The sequence below is a fragment of the Panthera tigris genome, chromosome D1, assembly GCF_018350195.1.
Source record: "Panthera tigris isolate Pti1 chromosome D1, P.tigris_Pti1_mat1.1, whole genome shotgun sequence".
Taxonomy (NCBI): domain Eukaryota; kingdom Metazoa; phylum Chordata; class Mammalia; order Carnivora; family Felidae; genus Panthera; species Panthera tigris.
Genome location: NC_056669.1, coordinates 1,938,178 through 1,962,795, shown reverse-complemented (window position 1 = coordinate 1,962,795; position 24,618 = coordinate 1,938,178). Strand labels below are relative to the sequence as shown.

The 24,618-nt window shown below is 40.2% G+C and overlaps 1 protein-coding gene across 3 annotated transcripts in view; it reads right to left on the bottom strand.

Moving 5' to 3' along the window:
- The window catches only part of DYNC2H1 (dynein cytoplasmic 2 heavy chain 1), a 342,976-nt gene that overhangs the window by 68,917 nt on the left and 249,441 nt on the right, over positions 1-24,618 (bottom strand). For all 3 annotated transcript variants that reach the window (XR_006208595.1, XM_042959288.1, XM_042959289.1), the window contains exon 84: positions 14,740-14,949. Coding sequence is in view for 2 of the 3 variants with exons in the window: in XM_042959288.1 (XP_042815222.1) it covers positions 14,740-14,949 (210 nt within the window). In the remaining variant the exon portion in view is untranslated. The remainder of the gene's footprint in view (positions 1-14,739; positions 14,950-24,618) is intronic.

Genomic DNA, 24,618 nt, shown 5'->3' with positions numbered 1-24,618 from the left:
AATTGATCATACATGTGTGGGTCTTTTCCTGGACTTTATTACATTCCACTGAGCTATATATCTATTTTTATACCAATACCATAGTGCTTCGATTGTATCTTCCTAACAGTTCCTGAAATCATGCTGAGTAAGATCTTTCATTTCATTCTTTTCTAATACTACTTAGCATACACTAGGTCTTTTGTATTTTTGCAAAAAAAAAAAATTAGAAGCAAATGTTAGTCACTACAAAAGATTATGTAGTGGTTCCGATTGGGGTTGTTTTGAACTTCTCAATTAATTTGGGAAGAATTAACATCTTAACAATACTGGGTCTCCGGATACATGAACACAGTACACCTTTCAGCGCATCTTTCCATTTATTTGACTCTTGTTTACTTTCACTCTTCAAAGCTTTGTGGTTTTCAATGTGTACAAAAGTGTTACACATTTTTGTTCAATTTCATCCTGAAATTGCAAGTAGTACTTTTAATTTCAATTTTCAATAGTTTGTTTCCAGAATATGTATCATTTTGACATACTTACTCTGTATCCCACAACCTTTCTAAATTTAAATGTTCTTACTAGCTCTGGAACTTTTTTGTACATTCTGTAAGACGTTGAAAACAGATAACCATAAGTTCTGCAAATAAATACAGGTTTCCTTCTTCTTTTCCAGCCTTTTTTTTTTTTTTTTTTTTTTTTTTTATAACTTGTCATGCTAGCTAGACCCTTCAGCCCAATGCTGAATAGAAGCAGTGAGAAAGGACCTTGATGCCTTATTCCTGGTCTTAAGAGGAAAGCATTCAGTCCTTTACTATTATGTTAGCACAGCTTTTTCATGGATGCCCTTTATCTGGTTGAGAAGGTCCATTACTCTAATCCTGATTTGCTGAAAATTTTAATCATGACTGGTCGCTGACTTTTGTCTAATGCCTTTTCTGTGTCTATTGAGATAAACATGTAATTTCTTATTAGTCTACTAAAATAATTAACATTTTTTTTTAATTCAACCTAACTTGTGTTCTTAGAGTAAATCCCACTTAGAATCCATTTTTACATTTTGTTGAGTTTCGTATTTTTGCAAAAACAATTAGAAACAAATGTTCAATTTGCTAATATCTTGTTAAGTTTTGAGTCTATGTTCAGGAAGGAAGTTAATCTACAGATTTCTTCCATTACAATACCTCTGTTAGCTTTTGCAATCAGGCCATGCTGGTCTCAGAAAGTGTAGTGAAATATTCCTGCCTCTTCTATTTTCTGAAAGAGTTTACACAGAGTTGGTATTATTTCTTAAGTATTTATTACATTTCAGCAGTAAACTCTAAGAGTTATGGGAACTTTAATAAAATTCAACTTCTTTAATAGGGAGTAGAGGCTATCTGTCTCTCCTTGAGTGAGCTTTGGTAGTGTGTATCTTTCAAGAAATTCATAAAATTCATCTCAGTTGTTGAATTTATCAGCATGAAGTTGTTTAAGATATTCTATTATCCTTTGAATGTCTGTAGAAACGTAGTGATGTCCCTATCTTATTCCTAATACTAGTAACTTCTGACTTCCTTATTGCCTCGTCTTTCTTTTGGACTAATTAAGTAAAGCATATGTTTCCATCTTATGTCCTATATAGACTCATCATGCATACCTCTGTGATATTTGTATTTGCTGCATTGGGATTTATAGTATACATCTTTTTTTTTTTTTAATTTGCATCCAAGTTAGTTAGCATATAATGCAATAATGATTTTGGGAGTAGAATCCAGTGATTCATCCCCTACATATAACACCCAGTGCTCATCGCAACAAGTGTCCTCCTTAATGCCCCTTGCCCATTTAGCCCATCCCCCCCACCCTCAACACCTCCAGCAACCCTCAGTTTGTTCTCTATATTTAGTAGTCTCTTATGTTTTGTCCCCCTCCTAGTTTTTATATTATTTTTGCTTCCCTTCCCTTACGTTCATCTGTTTTGTTTTTTACATTCCACATATGAGTGAAGTCCTTTGATATTTGTCTTTCTCTGACTAATTGCACTTAGAATACCCTCTAGTTCCATCCACACTGTTGCACATGGCAAGATTTAATTCTTTTTGATTGCCGAGTAATACTCCATTGTATATATATACCACATCTTCTTTATCCATTCATCTGTTGATGGACATTTGGGCTCTTTCCATATTTTGGCTATTGCCAATAGTGCTGCTATAAACACTGGGGTGCATGTGTCCCTTTGAAACAACATACCTGTATCCCTTGGATAAATACCTAGTAGTACAATTGCTGGGTCATAGGGTAGTTCTATTTTCAATTTTTTAAGGAACTTCCATACTGTTCTCCAGAGTGGTTGCACCAGTTTGCATTCACGCCAGCAGGGCAAAAGTGTTCCTCTTTCTCCACATCTTCACCAACATCTGTCATTGCCTAAGTTGTTAATGTTAGCCATCGTGACAGGTATGAGGGGGCTATCTCATTGTGATTTTAATTTGTATTTCCCTGATGATGAGTGATGTTGAGCATTTTCTTCATACGTCTGTGGGAGGCTGGACCCCGGTGCCAGGCTGAGACCGGGTCGAACAAAGGCTCCCTGTTGACTCAGCCAACCCGGTGGTTCCCCCTCCCATTCTCCCACTTGCAAGGGCATACGAAAGCCTTGTCAAGGCTGAGAAAGTTAATTCCTGAAGCCTGTGGTCTGTGGGTGTTGGCAGTAATGTTACCCCCCCTTTTCTACCCCGGGTCAAATAGAAACAAACATCGGAACTGTGTTTTGCTAGCAATCTATCAACAAGGTCTTGCTGTGACCCGTTTAGAAAGTTCACAAGGTACACAGAACTAAATGTTTTGGCTGGCAGTGATCATGTGAAACCTGTTTATTCTTAGAATGACCTGATCCATAAGAGTCTTATAAAAGATTGTGTACAGCAACAATAAAGTCGTCACTTGGGCCATCAGCCCAGGGGACCCTCCTGTTCCCAAACTGGCTTCTCTCTTTTTTTCTTACATTCCCCTACCCTCAGGACCCTGATCTTGGTGTTTGTTGCGCTGGTTGCAACATACGTCGGTTGGCCATCTGGATGTCTTCTTTGGAGAAGTGTCTTCATGCCTTTTGTCCATTGCTTCACTGGATTATTTGTTTTGGGGAGTGTTGAGTTTGATAAGTTCTTTATAGATTTTGGATACTAACCCTTTATCTGATAAGTCATTTGCAAATATCTTCTCCCATTCCATAGGTTGTTTTTAGTTTTGCTGATTGTTTTCTTCGCTGTGCAGAAATTTTTATCTTTATGAAGTCCCAGTAGTTCATTTTTGCTTTCGTTTCCCTTGCCTCCAGAGATGTGTTGAGTAAGAAGGTGCTGCATCCAGTGTCAAAGAGGTTTTTGCCTGCTTTCTCCACTAGGATTTTGATGGCTTCCTTACATTTAGGTCATTCACTCATTTTATTTTTGTGTATGGTGTAAGAAAGTGGTCCAGGTTCAATATTCTGCATGTCGCTGTCCAGTTTTCTCAACCCCATTTGCTGGAGAGATTGTCTTTTTTCCATTGGATATTCCTTCCTGCTTTGTCAAAGATAAGTTAGCCATATGTTTGTGGGTGAACTTCTGGGTTGTGTATTCTGTTCCATTGATCTAAGTGTCTGTTTTTGTGCCAGTACCATACTGTCTTGATGATTACAGCTTTGTAATACAGCTTGAGGTCCTGGATTGTGATGCCTCCTGCTTTGGTGTTCTTTTTCAGGATTGCTTTGGCTATTTGGGGTCTTTTCTGGTTCCAGAAAAATTTTAGCATTGTTTGTTCTAGCTGTGTGAAGAATGCTGGTGTCATTTTGATAGGGGTTGCATTGAATATGTATATTGCTTTGGGTAGTATCAACATTTTAACAGTATTTGTTCTACCAATTCATGACCTTGGAACGTCTTCCAATTTTTTGTGTGTCTTCTTCAATTTCTTTCATAAGCTTTCTACAGTTTTCAGTGTATAGATTTTTAACCTCTTTGGTTAGGTTTATTCCTAGGTATTTTATGGGTTTTGGTGCAATTGTAAATGGGATTGATTCCTTGATTTCTCTTTCTGCTGCTTCACTGTTGGTGTATAGAAATACAACCGATTTCTGTGCATTGATTTAACAACCTGCAATTGTGCTGAATTCATGGATCAGTTCTAGCAGTGTTTTGGTAGAATCTTTTGGGTTTTCCACATAGAGTATCATGTCATCTGCAAAGGATGAAACTTTGACTTCCTCCTTGACCATTTGGATGCCTTTTATTTCTTTGTGTTGTCTGACTGTTGAGGCTAGGACTTCCAATACTATGTTGAATAACAGTGGCAAGTGTAACATCCCTGTTGTGTTCCTGACCTTAAGGGAAAAGCTCTTAGTTCTTCCCCACCGAGGATGATATTAGCTGTGGGTCTTTTGTATATGACTTTTATAATCTTGAGGTATGATCCTCTATCCCCACTTTCTTAAGGGTTTTTAATCAAGAAGGGATGCTATATTTTGTCATGTGCTTTCTCTGTATCTACTGAGAGGATCTCTTTTCTTTTACTGATGTGATGAATCACATTGATTTGTGAATACTGAACCAGCCCTTCATTGCAGGTATAAATCCCACTTGATCGTGGTGAATAGTTCTTTTAATGTATTGTTGGATCTGGTTGGCTAGTGTCTTGTTGAGAATTTTTGCATCCATGTTCATCAGGGAAATTGGTCTATAGTTCTCGTTTTTAGTGGGGTCTATGTCTGGTTTTGGAATCAATGTAATACTGGCCTCATAGAATGTCTTTGGCAGTTTCCCTTCCATTTCTAGTTTTTGGAACAGCTTCAAAAAGTAGGTGTTAACACTTCTTTAAATGTTTGGTAGAATTCCCCCTGGAAAGCTGTCAGGCCCTGGACTCTTGTTTTTTGAGAGAATTTTGACTACTAATTCAATTTCTTTACTGGTTATGGCTCTATTCAAATTTTCTATTTCTTCTTGTTTCACTTTTGGTGATTTATATGTTTCTACTAATTTGTCCACTTCTTCCAGGTTGCCTAATTTATTGGCATATAATTGGTCATAATATCTCTTATTATTGTTTGTATTTCTGAAGTGTTGGTTGTGATCTCTCCTCTTTCATTCCTGATTTTATTTATTTTCCTTTTTCTTTTTATCAAACTGGCTAGAAGTTTATCAATTTTGTTAATTCTTTCAAAGAACCAGCTCCAGGTTACATTGATCTGTTCTGTTTTATATTTTATGTTATGTTATGTTATGTTATGTTATGTTATGTTATGTTATGTTATGTTATGTTATGTTATGTTATTTTATTTGGGGGGCAGCAGTATTGACTTCTGTTTTAATCTTTATTATTTCCTATTTCTTCTGCCAGTTTGGGGTTTTATTTGCTGCTCTTTTCTAGCTCTGTAGGGGTAAGGTTAGGTTGTGTATCTGGGACCTTTCTTCCTTCTTTAGGAAGGCCTGGATTGCTATATACTTTCCTCTTCTGATCACCTTTGCTGCACATCAGAGGTTTTGGGCTGTGGTGTTATCATTTTCATTGGCTTCCATGTACTTGTTAGTTTTCTCTTTAACTTCTTGGTTAACTCATTCATTCTTTAATAGAATGTTCCTTAATCTTCAAGTATTTGTTGTCTTTCCAATTTTTTTCTTGTAGTTGATTTCAAGTTTCACGGTGTTGTGGTCTGAAAATATGCACGGTATGATCTCAATTTGTACTTTTGTACTTGTTGGGGGCTGATTTGTATCCCAGTATGCAATCTCCTCTGGCGAATGTTCCACATGCACTTGAGAAGAATGTATTCTGCTGCTTTAGGATGAAATGTTCTGAATATATCTTTTAAGTCCATCTGGTTCAATCCGTCATTCAAAGACACTGTTTCATTGTTGATTTTCTGCTTAGATGATCTGTCCACTGCTTTAAGTGGGGAGTCGAAGTCCCCTATTATTATTGTCAATGAGTTTATCTTTGTAATTGTTTTATATATTTGGGTACCTCCACGTTGGGGGCATAAATGTTTACAATGGTTGGACTCTCTTGGTGTACAGACCCCTTAATTATGATATAATGCCCTTCTTCATCTCGTTACAGTCTTTATTTTAAAATATAGATTGCCTGATAGGAGTATGGCAACTCCAGCTTTCCTTTGGCAACCATTAATATGATAGATGGTTCTCCATCCTTTTATTTTCAATCTTAAGGTGTCTTTAGGTCTAAAGTGGTTCTCTTGTAAACAGCATATAGATGGATCTTGTTTTCTTATCCATCTATTACCCTATGTCTTTTGATTGGAGCGTTTAGTCCATTGACATTTAGAGTGAATACTGAAAGATACGAATTTATTGCCATTGTGTTGCCTGTAGAGTTGGGAGTTTCTGGTGGTGTTCTCTGGTGCTTTCTAGTCTTTGTTGCTTTTGGTCTTTTTTGTTTTGTTTCATCTTTTCTCCCCTCAGAGACTCCTCTTTGAAATTTCTTGCAGGGCTGGTTGAGTGGTCACAAACTCCTTTAGTTTTTGTTTGTCTGGGAAACTCTTTATCTCTCCTTCCATTTTGAAAACAGCCTTGCTGAATAAAGAATTCTTGGCCGCATATTTTTTCCAATGCAGCATGTTTAATATATCCTGCCACTCTTTCTGGTATGCCATGTTTCTGTGGATAGGTCTGCTGTGAATCTGATCTGTCTTCCCTTATAGGTTAAGGACTTTTTTTCTTTGCTGCTTTCATGATTCTTTGTCTGTATATTTTGTAAATGTGACTATGATATGCCTTGTTGATGGTCCATTTTTGTTGAATCTAATGGAAGTCTGTGCTTCCTGGATTTTGATGTCTGTGTCTTTCCCCAGGTTAGGAAAGCTTTCCACTATGAGTTGCTCACATAACCGTTCTACCCCTTTTTCTCTCTCTTCATCTTCTGGGACTCCTATGACTCAGATGTTATTCCTTTTTAATTAGTCACTTTGTTCTCTAATTCTTGTATCATGCTCCTTTGCCTTAGTTTCCCTCTTTTTTCCTGCTTCATTATTCTCCATAAGTTTGTCCTCTACACTGCTGATTCGCTACTCTGCTTCATCCATCCTTGCCACTGTGGCATACATTTGAGATTGCAGCTCAGTTACAACATTTTTTATTTCGCCCTGACTAGACTACTTATTTTATCTCCACACAAAGGGATTCTATGCTTTTTTCAACCCCAGTTAGTATTCTAGTATTTTTATGATTCTAAATGCGGGTTCAGACATCTTGTTGATATCTGTGTTAAGTCCCTGGCTATTTCTTCCTATTCTTTCTTTTGTGGTGAATTCCTTCTTTTTGTCATTTTGGAGGAAAAAAAAGAATTAATAAAAAATAAAATTAAAAAAATTCAAAACAATTCAAAAAAATCAAATAAAGGAAGCTAGATCTTACATGTATTTTTGTCTGGTTGTTGAAATAAGCTTGAAAGAATAGAGAAAAAAGGGATAGAAAATAAAAAAGACAAACCATTAAAAATTAATAGAAAGGTATACAATAAAATAGAATAAAATGAAATAAAGTAAAATAGAATAAACAATTCACAAAAAAATAAAAATATGGAGTATATAGTAAAAGAAATTTTAAAACTTTTTCATAAAAACAGATAATGAAAATAATTTTTTTCTCTTTTTGCACCCAAGAATAAGGAAAAAAAAGGACTCGATGGACCAGTGCATAGAATGAAATTACATTCAGTTTCCCCTAGAAATCTAACTATGAAGCACTTTATAGTCTGTGCACTAAGCAGGCAGAGGGACTTGTAGTGGTCTTGTAGAGCATGTTCTTGGAGGGCACAGTTGGGTAAGCGCTTGGTGTGATAGCTCCATTCTCCACTAAGTGGTACTGCTTAGGTTACTGGGGTGGATCAGTGTGTGCGCATGTGCGTGTGCAGGAGAGGTGAAAATGGCATCACGCAGCTTCCCAGTCTCTAACACCAGAATTCTGTGCTCTCACCAAGCAGTCATCAGGCATGCCTCCTTTGTCTCTGGTTTCCATCCACTCCCCGCTTCTACACTGTCTATGTCCATGCTGTCAGCCTGCCAGGCAGTACCTCTCTCCCAAATTTTATGTCAGAAGGGGCTGTGCTTCCAAACCCCTCACTTCTGAGAGCCCTGCAGTTTGGACCTGCTCTAACCTTCTGGGGGAGGGTCTCCCCGAGCAATGGCTGGCTGCTGGCTGCCTCCAGGAATGCTCATGCAACCGTGCCACTGCAGAGGTCCAGAGACTGCCACCAGGTGCCAGCCTGCCCTAGAAAAAGTACGCACGACTGTGTAGCAGTAGTGGTTCAGGGACTATGACAAATCACAACACACAAATGGCACCAGGCTTCACTGTAACCTAATGTCCTTGTTCCAACACCACCAAACGTGGCTATTCTCCAGGGTCCATTGGCACCTATGCCCATGGAGAGACCACATAGCCTCTACCAAATGCCCTTCAAGCAGGTGAACCGTTTCTCCCCATGTGCCCCGAGGACCTCGCTGCCTGTTAATGGGGATTCACCTTTCCTCGCCACCAGCGAGGAAAGCTCCACCAGCTATCGAGCTTTGGAGTTTCCAACTCTGTGCTCCCGTTTCTAGAGTCCTAATAGTGCCAAAACCCTCTCCTTTCTCCCTTTCTTGTTCAATCCCTTGTGGATGTTTCCACTCTTTCTCTTTCTCTCCAGCTGCTCTTGGGGGGCATGCTTTTCCTGCACTCCCCCCATCTCTGTCCTTTCTCTGCAATAGCTCCCTACCCTCCATGGCTTCTCTCTCCCCCAGTTCACCTCTTCGTGCCTCATATCTGCTGAGTTCTGTGGCTCAAGTTATGCAGATTGTTCTGTTAATCCTCAGATCAATTTTCTAGGTGTGCAGGATGGTTTGGTGCTGATCTAGCTGCATTTCAAGGACGAGAGAAGCAGAGAACTTCCACCTGCTCCACCATCTTGGCCCCTCCCTAGTACACACTTTTAACTTACTATGGTCTATCTTCAAATAACAATAAATATTAAGGGATGCTAATAAAACTTCAAATAATATTAATGAAACTTCACATATAGCATGAAAGTCTTATAACACTGTACTTCCATTTCCACTGCTAAATTAAGAAAAAAGGACAAAGAGAAGAATAAACTCTAAAGTTAAAATCTCTTCTAAAAAGAAAAAGTATATGTTCTCTTATCATGCACAAAAATGGTATTAAGTTAGGTATACTGAAAGAGAATTCCAAGATACTGTAGATTCTGGGTCTTCACAGGCCCCTGTGCTCTTATGTACATCAGTAGGAACTGATTTCCATTTGTACGTTTGTCTAACAGAATTCTAGTTATAAGTGAAGCGAGAGACGAGGAGATGGGGCAATTCCATGCCAGCATTTGTAAGCCTTTGGAGAGGAGTATGTGGAGTTCAATGCTCACAAAGCAGGTGAGTGTCTCTTAGAACAAAGACCACTGTGTAGCTGTGTGATATAAGTAATGAGTAAGTGGTGGACAGGGTGGGAAGAACACAGATGTAGGAAACACCATGGGGATTGCAGTGTGGGCTCTGACACTTTATAGGATAGCATCCCCTTTCTGCTTTAGTTTTCTAAGTAGAAGGGGGATGATGAGAGCAGAAGATGAGCAAAGGGCTACAAAAGTGCTCTGAACTGGTAAAGTTTATGTAAAACGTGTGGTACTACTTTAATAGAAAAACGCCAATCATTCACTATTAATGATTATCATTCGGTTAAACATTTGATGACTTTTTAAAGCACTATTTGCATGAAGGTAGGTAAACTTTAGAAGAGGGAGCAATGATGGGGGTGGTCATCGACACTGGTGGGTGGGGCAGGGAAGCCTGAAGGTAACCACGGCTCCCACCTGTCTTCACAGAGTTCTGACCACAGACGGTGTGGGCACGCAGCAGAACCACGTCAATGTCTGACAACACGCAGAGTCAGGGTAACACAGAGTATGATCACCACAGTCAGGGTTGGGGCCTAGGTGCTGTGGGTGCACCTGGTCTGGAGGACCCACTGTGAGACCCCTGCTGTCAAGGAGACCAGGGCAGGGACAGGAGTAAAGGACACACTGTGCAGCAGAGGAGATCTTAACTCTTAGACGCCCTGAGCCTCGGCAGTGCAGCTCCGTACGTAGAGATGCCCATCTGAACAGAGTGCACTGTTCAGCCAGAAGGACGAAATGATTTTGTACTGTATCTTTTCAATTCTTAGCTTTTAAATTGTAATTTAAAGCCTATGTCCTAATATGAAAAGAAGAGTAACAATATTTTACAGTATTGTTGTCTTTAACAAACATTGTAAGTATTGTGACTTTTTACAAAAGAAGTTTTAGTAGATTATCAGAATCTGTCAAACAAATAAAAGTAATAATTCTCTTAAGAAAAGTCTTACTCCAATCATGTCAGACACAGTAAAGAAAATGTCAAGTACTGAACTATTTACTAAATTACATTAAATCATATCACTTAATACAGAACTTGTCACATTCAAATGTAATAAAACATTTACTTTTTATCTTGAAAGAAATGGGATAGTACTGGACCCACAATTTTTGGTAAAACTCATTGGAAAGTAAATGTCAGAAACTATTTTACGGATCTTGTCTTGGTGAAGGTCAGCCTGGTCTCAGCGGAGTCTCATCAGACACCCGGACACATCTCGAGACACTCTCTGGGGTATAATATAAATATGCTTTGCACGACATACTTTCATCCTCGGAAAGAAGTTTAATCAATTTGTTTTCAATATCACTGTTTTTGAAATACTTTTTGGCAAATTACAAAAAGTATTTCAAAAACAGTGATATTTTAGAGGCTGCATATCTCAATTCCAAGTGTAACACACAAACCTTCATTTAATACATTAATGAAGATTGTTTACACCCTCAACTCACCGTAATGAAGAAGTCATCCGGCCCTGTGCTGTGCCAAGTGTGCAAACACTGAGTAGAGCTCAGTGAGCCAAAGAAGAGAAAGACTTGCTATCAAGAATGAAAAATCTATGACCTCGCGAAAAACACCATCCCTTGGTCCTACTCATGGGAAATGTTCACATAATAAAGCCCATTGAATTTTTTATCTTTCAATATGGTCTTAATGTAAGCCACATTATTATACAATTATAAAAAATATTTCATTTTTTCAAGTGTTTATGCCCAAATTCACCCAGATGGTTTACAGGCCAGGTATGCCGATTAACACCACATATGACCCCCTCGATTACCCCACTCCAGGCCCTAACCACCTCTTGCTAGGGTGACTACACAATAACGTATGTGGCATCCCTACTTCTGTTAACTCGTTTTGCAGTGTTACCAGTCAGCTACTCCAAAAGCAGCTTTTTACATAAAAAAGTTCTCTTAAAGTAACAGTAACAAAAACAACTAAAATTTAGAGGGTGCTTGCTCTAAAGTGCCAAGCACTTTACCTATGAGTCAATTTAATTTCCATACCAATCCCTTAGAGTAGGTACCATTATTATCCTTATTTGACAAATAAGAAAACTAAGTTTAGGGGCACCTGGGAGGCTCAGTGGGTTAGGCATCCGACTCTCGATTTCGGCTCAGGTCATGGTCTCATGGTTTGTGGGATGGAGCCCCCCGTGATGCGGAGCCTGCTTGGGATTCTCCGTCTCCCTCTCTCTCTGCTTCTGCCCTGCTGGCATGCGCGCACACGCCTTCTCTCCCTCTCTCTCAAAAGAATGAAATCATGCCATTTACAACAACGTGGATGGAACTGGAAAGTATTATGCTAAGTGAAAGATGTCAGTCAGAGAAAGATAACATGTTTTCACTCATATGTGGAATTTGAGAAACTTAACAGAAGACAACGGGGGAAGGGAAGGGGAAAAAATGGTGTCAAACAGAGGGCGAGGCAAACCATAAGAGACTCTTAAAGACAGTGAACAAACAGGGTTGCGGGGGGGGGGGTGGGTTGGAGGATGGGCTAGATGGGGGATGGGCACTGAGGAGGGGACTTGTTGGGATGAGCACTGGGTGTTGTATGTAAGTGATGAACCATGGGAAATCTACTCTCAAAACAAAGAGCTCACTATAAACTCTGTAGGTTAGCTAACTAGACAATAAATTATATTAGAAAATCATAATAAACTTAAAAAAAAAGTTTAGAGAGGCTTACGTGACTTGCCCACAGTCACACAGCTCCTAAGTGGCAGACAGACCTATTCCACAGGCCACATTCTTAGCCATTCTGTGTCATTATTTCTACATAAAAATACTCTTATTGCCTACAGATTTTAATCCCAACACCTTTTCTTCGGCTTTTTAAAAGCCTGAAGATCTGACCTAAGCTTAATTTTCTACACTCCATTGTACACGAGTCCCCCTGAACTCTGTTCTCTACTGTACAAGCGGTGTTCTGCCATCAGTGTTACTCTCCTCCTACACCTAATTCCACTGTAATTAAATGTAACACCATACATCTTGCCCTTAGGCAGCATGTAGTTGGATTTTAAAGAAATACACTCTCATGAAGATTAAAGTGTTGATAAATTTACATCTTTTACATTTATATGGAAGGGAGACCTGCCTGGGTTCATCTTGACTGTACAACTACTGGTGTAATAGTTAAGCCATTTAATACCTCTGTGTCTCTGGTTAGGTCACTTAACACATTCTGCCTCAGGATCCTCACACTAGAATAATGTTAACAGTAGCACCACTTTGTATTGTTAACGTGGTGATTAATGAGCTAATTAACGGAAAGTTCTTCAAAGCTCTTAGAATCCTGTGTTTCCTTGAAATGGTAAGAAGCTTTCATGATAGGTGATGTATCTACTTTAAATTAAAAATCAATTAGATACAACTTCTAGTGTAACATACTATAGTATTTTGATTATGACTGATTCAAGTAGTTGTAACAACGCCATCTTCTATGTTCAAATAGACCAGACTTTAAGTTGAGCATCAGGGTTTTCCCTATGTTAAGGGTAAACAGTGTCAGGGCGTGGGGGGAGAATCAGACTCTTTTCTAAGTTCCTATAGAACCCAGGGACATCTTCTCCAGACGCCAAGTTCTGCAGGGTTTATGTTCTCCAAGTCACTAAAATAAACCTATGGCAGATACTCCAATCATTTTGTTTCTCCCTATGGATCTGTAATACACGGATTTTACTGACGTGTACATGTCTGTACGTACACACATACATACATGTTACACACATGCTAATTATTCAGCAAGAGACATGATTTCCCTTTCTTCTGCTAAAAGTACCTTGATTTTTCCACCAGATAACCATCCCTCCCTTACTTGCAGTATACACGTTAACAGATGAAGCTGAATCTATCTCCAGCTGCTGGGACGGGCATTCAGGCGAAGCCCTACCGATGAGAGCTTTGCAAATCCTGCCCAGAGAACAACCAAGGGACTACACAAGCCAATCATTTTGGATTACAGCTAATCCCAAGATTTTTGCTTGAGTTACCGGGAAAAAGGTTTCTTTTCTGTTGGACTTGGAGCTCAGAGGATAATAAGACTCAGACTGCCAGGATACCACCATGTACAGAGAACCTGCCCCAAAGTGAAATCAACACACATACATACATATATATACATACACACACACACACATACATAGACACACGCATACATATATACACATCCACTCATACATACACACATGCATATATACACACATACATATAAATGTACACATGCATACATACATACACATCCATCCATACACACATACATATATACACATATACATATATACACATATACATACACATGCACACACACATACATATATATACACACACATGCATGCATAATACACACATACATACACATATACACACACGCATGCATATACACATATATACACACCCATCCATACATGCACACACACACATACACACACATGCATACATGCATACATACACATATATGTACACATGCATACATATACACACACCATATATACACACACATACATATATACACATCCATACATATATGCATACACATACATACATATATACACATCCACCCATATGTAGACACGTACATATATACACATACATATATACACACATACACACCCATCCATACTTACACACATACATATATACACATACACATGCACACATACATATATACACACATGCATATATACACATCCATCCATACGTATACACATACATATATACACACATACATATATACACACATGTGCATACACACCTACATGTATACACGCATGCATACATACACACACGTATATACACACATACATATACATATATCCATATGTACATGCACATGTACATATATACACACCCACCCATCCATACACACATACATATATATACACACATACATATACACATACACACATATATACACATACATACATATATATACACACATACGCATTCATATATACACTTCCATACACACACATACATATACAAACATACACACCTATGTGCATATATACACATACATACATATATACAAAAACACATGCACACATATACATGTGTGTATGTCTATGCACTCACATACGACGTGCCTAGACAGGTAGATAAACAACACAAGCTAAGATCCTAGTGACAATTTGAAGCCCCTGCCTCAAGCTGACTTCATGTTGGCCCCTCTGGGATCCTCCACTTATATCAGCCAATGAATTCCTACCTGGCTTAAGCTAGTTTGACTTGGATTTTCTATTACTATTAACTGTAAGACTTGACAAATGTATACATAATGGAACAGTCACTTTTTATAAGGAAATAAAAACACGTGTCCTTAAGTGGGCTTACCTTTTGGTTTAGTAAAGCGCTGGCCAGTTTCTGTACTTCTGAACTCAGTAAGGTGGTCCCTCTGATGACTTTGCTGAGAGCGGCAAGAGACTGGTGGACGGTCTGCACTAAGCGAATGGCATTGAACTGTTCCAGGACGATGAAGGACAGTACTGGAGACCCTTGTCGATCGTTAGGAGGACACACCTTCTGATGAATCAGGTTGGAGTTCTAAAAGAACAGTATGCCATGTCATCCTTCTGGAAACGTGGCATAAACTACTGACACCACAACACTTCACAAGGTACTAAGATCCTCTGTGATCCCACTCGGTTTTGAAACCCTGGTGTCTTAAGGTGGCCACATGTGTTACATGTGGAACCACACAGGAAAGGGGGTAGGCAGGGGTCTGGGGGAGCCACACTTAGCAGCAGTGGTCCGCATAGCAGCAAGAATGGGGATCGATGGCCCCTCTGAGCCAATGCAGAGAGCACAGTACAGCTACACTACGAATACACAGAGAAGAAATCACGCTTTCAAACAAATGTGAATGGATATTTAATTCAAATACGTATGAGCTAAAATCACCATGAATAAATTACAACATCCAAACAGCATAATTTGTGGTGAAACTACTGAGGGATTACAGTTATATCTTTACTCAGCTGATTATTTTAGGGAAAGCCTTTTTCTAATGACTAAATACATTTGAGTAAATTGTGTTCCTTTGAAGAATGGCTTTGACATTTTAAAGTTCATCTTGTCATTAAAAAGCTAAGTGTATTCAGAGAAAATCATTATGTGATTATGGAGCTGCTGGGGGAAATGGTTATGGATACTTTAAATCTTAACTATGAAGCAAGGATTATCTTTTAGACAAGGAAACCTACCCTAACTGGGCACAAAATAGGTGCAAATCCAGGATTTTGTATTTTAACTGAAATAATTTTCTAACTAGGATACTATATTAGACTTAAGTAAAATGACACAAGAAGTAGTATTTTGTTTTTAACAGAGATTTTAGAAGATGGTTCTCTCTCAGAGTATTTTTGTCACCCATGGAAATTCTAGCATTGACTACGCCAAAGGTTAGCAATTTTTCCCACAAAGGTCCAGAGAGCAAACACACCAGGCTTTGTGGGTCCTAAGTTCTCTGTCATAATTACTCAACTATGCTGTTGTGGTGTCGAAGTGGCCACAGACAGCACAGAAATGAAAAGACAAGGCAGGGTTTCAATAAAACTATTTCCAGAAAATGAGGGCAGGTGTGTCCCTTGGGTGGTACTTTGCCAGGCTCTAGGGGACATTATCACTGACTCATGCATTGGTCTATGTGACATCAAGGTCCTCTGAGATATGTGACTTGATGACACTGGTAAGACTGCGGTCTCTTGTACGTTTACCCACGGTGTATACAACAATGACCAACAAGTGCACAGAGGCGGTGGTTTCTCCTGGTCACATGGCCATGTCTTTGTCCAACATACTTTTTCTAGGATAAGGAAGATATTAAAAGACTCAACATACAATCATTTTAAAGAGCCAAAAAACAAACTAGAAACAGACACAACAGATAGGTAGTTCTACAAAGGTTACAGAAAAGGGGGTAATGTCTTCATTTCCATGCAGTAGTAAGTTCACTTTCATCCTCTGGTAATTCTTCATTCTTCTCTAGATAACTATTTCCTAAAATCTTTCTGGGGCAGAAACCACCTTTCCTGAGTCTTAATCCCTATGATTAAGCCCAAACCAAGAGTTTACTCAATTCAAAAACAGAAATGAGTGTGTGACTTAAGGTTTCAGTTAAGGGAGTGCTTCATTCTTGCGATCACGGGGAGGCTCGGGGAGAGCACACAGCTAACGAGAGACACTCCAGGGCCACGCAGATCCCACTGGGCCTCCGGATAAGAGACAATGGTTTCTTTCCAGCAGCCGGAAACTAAGAGACCCCAAGGTAGAGTAGAGAACAGGTGCAGTGGTTCTGGGACAACAGGGGGACGGCTCTTCTGTCTGTCTGTCTGTCTGTCTCTCTCTCTCTCTCTCTCTCTCTCACACACACACACACACACACACACACACACACACACACACACGTGTAACACATATATAAACGCGTTCCTAATCAGACACACATAGGTAACACGTACATGTAATCTATATACAAACCCATTCCTAAATAGACACACGTATGTACTGCATACATATAATGCATATAAGTATAAATGCATTCTTAATGAGAAGGGCAAAAGTTTGACATTCCTGGAAGAAACTATGTCTCTCCAGAAGTGGATTTCTGACAAGACTGTGGAAGGGAAAGGGGAGGAAGGGAACAAAAAAGGAAATAAAATAGGACTAAGTTCTAAGAGGAAGTTCAAGGGCAGAAAGAACCGACAGCCCATTACCAGGTCAGATGGCTGCTCTGTCATTTCATTTCACTGGTCAAACACAGCTTTACTAAACGTGGTAACGACTGACTATTCCTAGGATCTATGCCAAGGTCCTGAATGAACCAAAGGAATCCAAACCAGCCATGTTTGTTTATTTATTTAGTTTTAATTTTTTTTAAAGTTTATTTATTTTTGAGAGAGAGAGACAGACCATGAATGGGGGAGGGGCAGAGAGAGAGCGAGACACAGAATCCAAAGCAGGCTCCAGGCTCTGAGATGTCAGCACAGAGCCCGACGCAAGGCTCGAACTCACAGACCGCGAGATCATGACCTGAGCTAAAGTCGGACGCTCAACTGAATGAACCACCCAGGCGCCCCCAAACCAGCCACGGTCTTTTTTTTTTCAATATAGGAAATTTATTATCAAATTGGATTCCATACAACACCCAGTGCTCATCCCAAAAGGTGCCCTCCTCAATACCCATCACCCACCCTCTCCTCCCTCCCACCCCCTGTCAACCCTCAGTTTGTTCTCAGTTTTTAAGAGTCTCTTATGCTTTGTCTCTCTCTCACTCTAACCTTTTTTTTCTTTTTCCTTCCCCTCCCCCGTGGGTTTCTGTTATGTTTCTCAGGATCTACATAAGAGTGAAAACATATGGTATCTGTCTTTCTCTGTATGGCTTATTTCACTTAGCATCACACTCTCCAGTTCCATCCACATTGCTACAAAGGGCCATATTTCGTTCTTTCTCATTGCCACATAGTATTCCATTGTGTATATAAACCACAATTTCTTTATCCATTCATCAGTTGATGGACATTTAGGCTCTTTCCATAATTTGGCTATTGTGGAGAGTGCTGCTGTAAACATTGGGGTACAAGTGCCCCTATGCATCAGTACTCCTGTATCCCTTGGGTAAATTCCTAGCAGTGCTACTGCTGGGTCATAGGGTAGGTCTATTTTTAATTTTCTGAGGAACCTCCACACTGCTTTCCAGAGTGGCTGCACCAATTTGCATTCCCACCAACAGTGCAAGAGGGTTCCCGTTTCTCCACATCCTCTCCAGCATCTATAGTCTCCTGATTTGTTCATTTTGGCCACTCTGACTGGTGTGAGGTGATATCTGAGTGTGGTTTTGATTTGTATTTCCCTGATGAGGAGCGACGTTGAGCATCTTTTCATGTGCCTGTTGGCCACCCGGATGTCTTCTTTAGAAAAGTGTCTATTCATGTTTTCTGCCCATTTCTTCACTGGGTTATTTGTTTTTCGGGTGTGGAGTTTGGTGAGCTCTTTATAGATTTTGGATACTAGCCCTTTGTCTGATATGTCATTTGCAAATACCTTTTCCCATTCCATTGGTTGCCCTTTAGTTTTGTTGATTGTTTCCTTTGCTGTGCAGAAGCTTTTTATCTTCATAAGGTCCCAGTAATTCATTTTTGCTTTTAATTCCCTTGCCTTTGGGGATGTGTCGAGTAAGAGATTGCTACGGCTGAGGTCAGAGAGGTCTTTTCCTGCTTTCTCCTCTAGGGTTTTGATGGTTTCCTGTCTCACATTCAGGTCCTTTATCCATTTTGAGTTTATTTTTGTGAATGGTGTGAGAAAGTGGTCTAGTTTCAACCTTCTGCATGTTGCTGTCCAGTTCTCCCAGCACCATTTGTTAAAGAGACTGTCTTTTTTCCATTGGATGTTCTTTCCTGCTTTGTCAAAGGTTAGTTGGCCATATGTTTGTGGGTCTAGTTCTGGGGTTTCTATTCTATTCCATTGGTCTATGTGTCTGTTTTTGTGCCAATACCATGCTGTCTTGATGATGACAGCTTTGTAGTAGAGGCTAAAGTTGGGGATTGTGATGTCTCCTGCTTTGGTCTTCTTCTTCAAAATTACTTTGGATATTCGGGGCCTTTTGTGGTTCCATATGAATTTTAGGACTGCTTGTTCTAGTTTCGAGAAGAATCCTGGTGCAATTTTGATTGGGATTGCATTGAATGTGTAGATAGCTTTGGGTAGTATTGACATTTTGACACTATTTATTCTTCCAATCCATGAGCAGGGAATGTCTTTCCATTTCTTTATATCTTCTTCAATTACCTTCATAAGCTTTCTATAGTTTTCAGCATACAGATCTTTTACATCTTTGGTTAGATTTATTCCTAGGTATTTTATGCTTCTTGGTGCAACTGTGAATGGGATCAGTTTCTTTATTTGTCTTTCTGTTGCTTCATTGTTAGTGTATAAGAATGCAACTGATTTCCGTACATTGATTTTGTATCCTGCAACTTTGCTGGATTCATGTATCAGTTCTAGCAGACTTTTGGTGGAGTCTGTCAGATTTCCCATGTATAGTATCATGTCATCTGCCAAAAGCAAAAGCTTGACTTCATCTTTGCCAATTTTGATGCCTTTGATTTCCTTTTGTTGTCTGATTGCTGATGCTAGCACTTCCAACACTATGTTAAACAACAGCGGTGAGAGTGGGCATCCCTGTCGTGTTCCTGATCTCAGGGAAAAAGCTCTCAGTTTCTCCCCATGGAGGATGATATTAGCTGTGGGCTTTTCATAAATGGCTTTTATGATGTTTAAGTATGTTCCTTCTATCCCGACTTTCCCAAGGGTTTTTATTAAGAAAGGGTGCTGAATTTTGTCAAATGCCTTTTCTGCCTCGATTGACAGGATCATATGGTTCTTCTCTTTTCTGTTATTAATGTGATGTATCACGTTGATTGATTTGCGAATGTTGAACCAGCCCTGCATCCCAGGAATGAATCCCACTTGATCATGGTGAATAATTCTTTTTATATGCTGTTGAATTCGATTTGCTAGTATCTTATTGAGAATTTTTGCATCCATATTCATCAGGGATATTGGCCTGTAGTTCTTTTTTACTGGGTCTCTGTCTGGATTAGTAATCAAAGTAATACTGGCTTCATAGAATGAGTCTGGAAGTTTTCCTTCCCTTTCTATTTCTTGGAATAGCTTGAGAAGAATAGGTACTATCTCTGCTTTAAATGTCTGGTAGAACTCCCCTGGGAAGCCATCTGGTCCTGGACTCTTATTTGTTGGGAAATTTTTGATAACCCATTCCATTACTTCGCTGGTTATGGGTCTGTTCAAACTTTCTATGTCCTCCAGATTGAGTTTTAGAAGAGTATGGGTGTTTAGGAATTTGTCCATTTCTTCCAGGTTGTCCAGTTTGTTGGCATATAATTTTTCATAGTATTCCCTGATAATTGTTTGTATCTCTGAGGGATTGGTTGTAATAATTCCATTTTCATTCATGATTTTATCTATTTGGGTCCTCTGCCTTTTCTTCTTGAGAAGCCTGGCTAGAGGTTTGTCAATTTTGTTTAGTTTTTCAAAAAACCAATCTTGGTTTCGTTGATCTGCTCTCCAGTTTTTTTAGATTCTATATTGTTTATTTCTGCTCTGATCTTTATTATTTCTCTTCTTCTGCTGGGTTTAGGCTGCCTTTGCTGCTCTGCTTCTATTTCCTTTAGGTGTGCTGTTAGATTTTGTATTTGGGATTTTTCTTGTTTCTTGAGATAGGCCTGGATTGCAATGTATTTTCCTCTCAGGACTGCCTTCGCTGCATCCCAAAGCGTTTGGATTGTTGTATTTTCATTTTCATCTGTTTCCATATATTTTTTAATTTCTTCTCTAATTGCCTGGTTGACCCACTCATTCTTTAGTAGGGTGTTCTTTAACCTCCATGCTTTTGGAGGTTTTCCAGACTTTTTCCTGTGGTTGATTTCAAGCTTCATACCATTGTGGTCTGAAAGTATACATGGTATGATTTCAATTCTTGTATACTTATGAAGGGCTGTTTTGTGACCCATATGTGATCTATCTTGGAGAATGTTCCATGTGCACTCGAGAAGAAAGTATATTCTGTTGTTTTGGGATGCAGAGTTCTAAATATATCTGTCAAGTCCATCTGGTCCAATGTATCATTCAGGGCCCTTGTTTCTTTATTGACCGTGTGTCTAGATGATCTATCCATTGCTGTAAGTGGAGTGTTAAAGTCCCCTGCAATTACCACATTCTTATCAATAAGGTTGCTTATGTTTATGAGTAATTGTTTTATATATTTTGGGGGCTCCCGTATTCGGCGCATAGACATTTATAATTGTTAGCTCTTCCTGATGGATAGACCCTGTAATTATTATATAATGCCCTTCTTCATCTCTTGTTACAGCCTTTAATTTAAAGTCTGGTTTGTCTGATATAAGTATGGCTACTCCAGCTTTCTTTTGGCTTCCAGTAGCATGATAAATAGTTCTCCATCCCCTCACTCTCAATCTGAAGGTGTCCTCAGGTCTAAAATGAGTCTCTTGTAGACAGCAAATAGATGGGTCTTGTTTTTTTATACATTCTGATACCATGTGTCTTTTGGCTGGCTCATTTAATCCATTTACATTCAGTGTTATTATAGAAAGATATGGGTTTAGAGTCATTGTGATGTCTGTATGTTTTATGCTTGTAGTGATGTCTCTGGTACTTTGTCTCACAGGATCCCCCTTAGGATCTCTTGTAGGGCTGGTTTCGTGGTGACAAATTCCTTCAGTTTTTGTTTGTTTGGGAAAACCTTTATCTCTCCTTCTATTCTAAATGACAGACTTGCTGGATAAAGGATTCTTGGCTGCATATTTTTTCTGTTTAGCACACTGTAGATATCGTGCCAAGCCTTTCTGGCCTGCCAAGTTTCAAAGGAGAGATCAGTCACGAGTCTTATAGGTCTCCCTTTATATGTTAGGGCACGTCTATCCCTTGCTGCTTTCAGAATTTTCTCTTTATCCTTGTATTTTTCCAGTTTCAGTACGGTATGTCGTGCAGAAGATCGATTCAAGTTACGTCTGAAGGGAGTTCTCTGTGCCTCTTGGATTTCAATGCCTTTTTCCTTCCTCAGATCAAGGAAGTTCTCAGCTATTATTTCTTCAAGTACACCTTCAGCACCTTTCCCTCTCTCTTCCTCCTCTGGAATACCAATTATGCAAATATTATTTGTCTTTAGTGCATCACTTAGTTCTCTAATTTTCCCCTCATACTCCTGGATTTTTTTATCTCTCTTTTTCTCAGCTTCCTCTTTTTCCATAATTTTATCTTCTAGTTCACCTATTCTCTCCTCTGCCTCTTCAATCCGAACTGTGGTCATTTCCATTTTATTTTGCATCTCATTTAAAGCGTTTTTCAGCTCCTCCTGACTGTTCCTTAGTCCCTTGATGTCTGTAGCAATAGATTCTCTGCTGTCCTCTATACTGTTTTCAAGCCCAGCGATTAATTTTATGACTATTATTCTAAATTCACTTTCTGTTATATTATTTAAATCCTTTTTGATCAGTTCATTAGCTGTTGTTATTTTCTGGAGATTCTTGTGAGGGGAATTCTTCCGTTTGGTCATTTTGGATATTCCCTGGAGTGGTGCGGACCTGCAGGGCCCTTCCCCTGTGCTGTGGTGTATAACTGGAGTTGGTGGGCGGGGCCACAGTCAGACCTGATGTCTGCCCCCAGCCCACCGCTGGGGCCACAGTCAGACTGGTGTGTGCCTTCTCTTCCCCTCTCCTAGGGGCGGGATTCACTGTGGGGTGGCGTGGCCCGTCTGGGCTACTTGCACACTGCCAGGCTTGTGGTGCTGGGGATCTCTCGTATTAGCTGGGGTGGGTAGGCAAGGTGCACGGGGGCGGGAGGGGCAGGCTTAGCTCGCTTCTCCTTAGGCGATCCACTTCAGGAGGGACCCTGTGGCAGCGGGAGGGAGTCAGACCCGCTGCCGGAGGGGTGGCTCCACAGAAGCACAGCCTTGGGTGTTTGCACGGAGCGAGCAAGTTCACTGGCAGGAACTGGCTCCCTTTGGGATTTTGGCTGGGGGATGGGTGAGGGAGATGGCGCTGGCGAGCGCCTTTGTTCCCGCCAAACTGAGCTCTGTCATCCGGGGGCTCAGCAACTCTCCCTCCCTTTGTCCTCCATCCTTCCCACTCTCTGAGCAGAGCTGTTAACTTATAACCTCCCAGATGTTAAGTCCCGCTTGCTGTCAGAACACACTCCAGCGGGCCCCTCCGCTTTTGCCAGCCAGACTCGGGGGCTCTGCTTCAGCCACGTCTTAATGCTCATTTCATTTAGTTTAGATCCATTTAGTTTCATTTAGTTCAGTTACGATTAGTTACAATTATTATTAATGGAGCAAGCAGAGCTCAACCAGGACAGGTGGGTGTCATCACCCAATAAACTGCTGAAGAACTAAAGTACAGGGGCAGCCCAGGTAGTGACACTGACAGCAAGCAAGGCCAAGGCTGAACAACAAGGGAGGGGAGCAGCTGTTACATCTTCTGAGAAGAAAACGACGGGAAGCTAGGGAGAGCTAACATTAAAAAAAAAAAGAAAGGAGTTTTTGTTTCAGGTATAAATTATTTGCTAATTTCCTAATGCCTTGAAAATGTCATAGCTTTTTTTTTTTTTAACGTTTATCTATTTTTGAGACAGAGAGAGACAGAGCATGAATGGGGGAGGGTCAGAGAGAGCGAGACACAGAATCTGAAACAGGCTCCAGGCTCTAACCTGTCAGCACAGAGCCCGACGCGGGGCTTGAACTCACGAACCGCAAGATCATGACCTGAGCCAAAGTCGGACGCTTAACCGACTGAGCCATCCAGGCGCCTTGAAGATGTCATAGCTTTTATGTACCAACCAAAGATGTCCACAAAAGCAAACCCAGCAGCAGTCCCAGGGAGGAAGGCACTGGCGGATGTCGGTGTGAATGGCCCTTTCCCCACTGTCCTTACCCCTAGGTTCCCTGACAGCCATTTTCACATCAAACGTGGGTATGCACAATAACGTGGTACGTGTTTTTTGAAAAACCATTTGTCCCTTGTACAAAACAGAACATTAACAAGACCGTATTGACTCCTAGGCAAGAATCTTTCACAGGCGATCTGCCCCGTGACTGCGCCAGGGGAACGCAGCAGACAAGGAAAGGATGACAGAGCCACAAGTCGCACACTGAGAGACTGAACGCAGACCACGGTATCGAAGGACAGGAATGACTAACATTCTAGCATAGGGACTATGTGCCAGGCGCACCATGACTTTCCATGTGAAGTTATCTTGTTACATACTAACAGTTTCAGCAATTCAAAAAGCAGAGAGAGAAGAGTGGATTCCCAACGAGGAAAAAACGTCACTGGATCTGAAAATCTCTAACTGGCTGAGCAGTCTTTTCTTCCACGCCCTCCTCAAAATGAGGTATTTTTTCACGGCAACAAAATGCTTTGGTTTGCTGATGTGCATGACAGACTCTCAGAAACACAAGACAGCACAAGATGCTGGTGTGAGTGCGCGTTGTTTCCAAGTCTGAGAAAAGCCAACATCCTAACGCAGCAAGTGAACTGGTTCATGACTTTCAGAGTAAATGGAGCACTGAGGTTTCAACAGTCAGGGCACAGAGCCAGTGAGAAACCATTCCAACACTGAATGCATTACTTAACAGAGAAGGACAGTCCACAAAGTGCAGTCACTTACAGGACACAT